This window comes from Mustela nigripes, unplaced genomic scaffold (genome assembly GCF_022355385.1).
Source record: "Mustela nigripes isolate SB6536 unplaced genomic scaffold, MUSNIG.SB6536 HiC_scaffold_72, whole genome shotgun sequence".
In the NCBI taxonomy this organism is placed as follows: Eukaryota; Metazoa; Chordata; class Mammalia; order Carnivora; family Mustelidae; genus Mustela; species Mustela nigripes.
Window position 1 is genome coordinate 19,016 of NW_026739487.1, and position 1,001 is coordinate 20,016.

Here is a 1,001-nt window from a genome sequence, read left to right on the forward strand (position 1 = left end):
AGAATGGACCCTGCGCGGCGCTCGCCGGGGCTTTCCCAGGCTGGAGAGCGCGCCTGAGTGTGTCGCCCGCCGTGCATGGGGAGCCGCTTCCAGCGCGGCTGCGACAGCGGAGGAGGATGCTGTCCGGGAGCGGAGGTGAGTCGCGGCGGGGGCCGGCGCAGCTCTGAGTTCAGCGCCAGCAGGTGCCGGGGGGAGAGGGGAACCGGGCGCGGGACGCCACAGCTGGGGCCCCGGGCGCAGAAGAGGGCTCCTGGGCGCGCCCGTCGTGGGAGTTTGGCTGGGGTGTTGCGGGGATGGCGACAGCAGTTTTCCGCCCGCTCCCTCTTCCTGCTGGGAGAAAAGGAGCGACCTCTCCTCCTTCCTTCTGGCTCTCCCTGACCACCTCTAGTCTCCTTCTGACCGCGCGCGTCTTCTTTGCAGACGTCCTCACCCCAAACACTCGTCTCTCTCCGAGGCCCGCTGCTCCCTCCTCCCTGCCGCGAACCCGGTTCTATCCACCTTTGAGCCCTCCCTTCCACTCCAAAACCTCCCCATTGCTCCGGAGCCCATCTCCCGGCCTCTCGAGCGGCTTCCCGCGGCCGGACCCTCTTCCCCACTCATCTGTAGAGCTACGGCTCTGCCCGCAACCGTCGAACAAGCGGGTTTCTCCTATAACCCCTACCTTTTCGCAAACACCCTCAGAGCTGGACCCCGCGTCTCCCCGGACCCAAGCCGTTCCCGAGTCCGTGGACTCCGTTCTGTGCTGCTCCCCGCTGTCCCATTCCCCAGGCTCCCCGCAGCCCCGATGGCTCTCCTCCCTGGCCCGCCCCCTTGGTTTAGGCTCCAGACTGGATGCTGTGCCTGGGAACCAGAACTCAGGGCTTTTGTTTCTGTTTTTGCTTTCTTTCTTTTTCTTTTTTTCTCCTACTGGGGAAACTTTAAAATCCCCGTGGTTTGGCTCCTAAAAAGCGCTATCGGAGGGCTCAACCGCCGAGAGAATCTGGACGCAGGGAGACAGAGAT

At 64.2% G+C, this 1,001-nt stretch overlaps 1 protein-coding gene across 1 annotated transcript in view; it reads right to left on the bottom strand.

Annotated features, from left to right (window-relative positions):
• The window catches only part of LOC132008091 (proline-rich protein 2-like), a 1,050-nt gene extending 516 nt beyond the window's left edge, over positions 1 to 534 (bottom strand). Inside the window, exons 1-2 of the mRNA XM_059386472.1 lie at positions 431 to 534; positions 71 to 327 (exon numbers count right to left, since the gene is read on the bottom strand). Coding sequence (XP_059242455.1) covers positions 71 to 327; positions 431 to 534 — 361 coding nt within the window. The remainder of the gene's footprint in view (positions 1 to 70; positions 328 to 430) is intronic.
• Between the last annotated feature and the right edge of the window lie 467 nt (positions 535 to 1,001).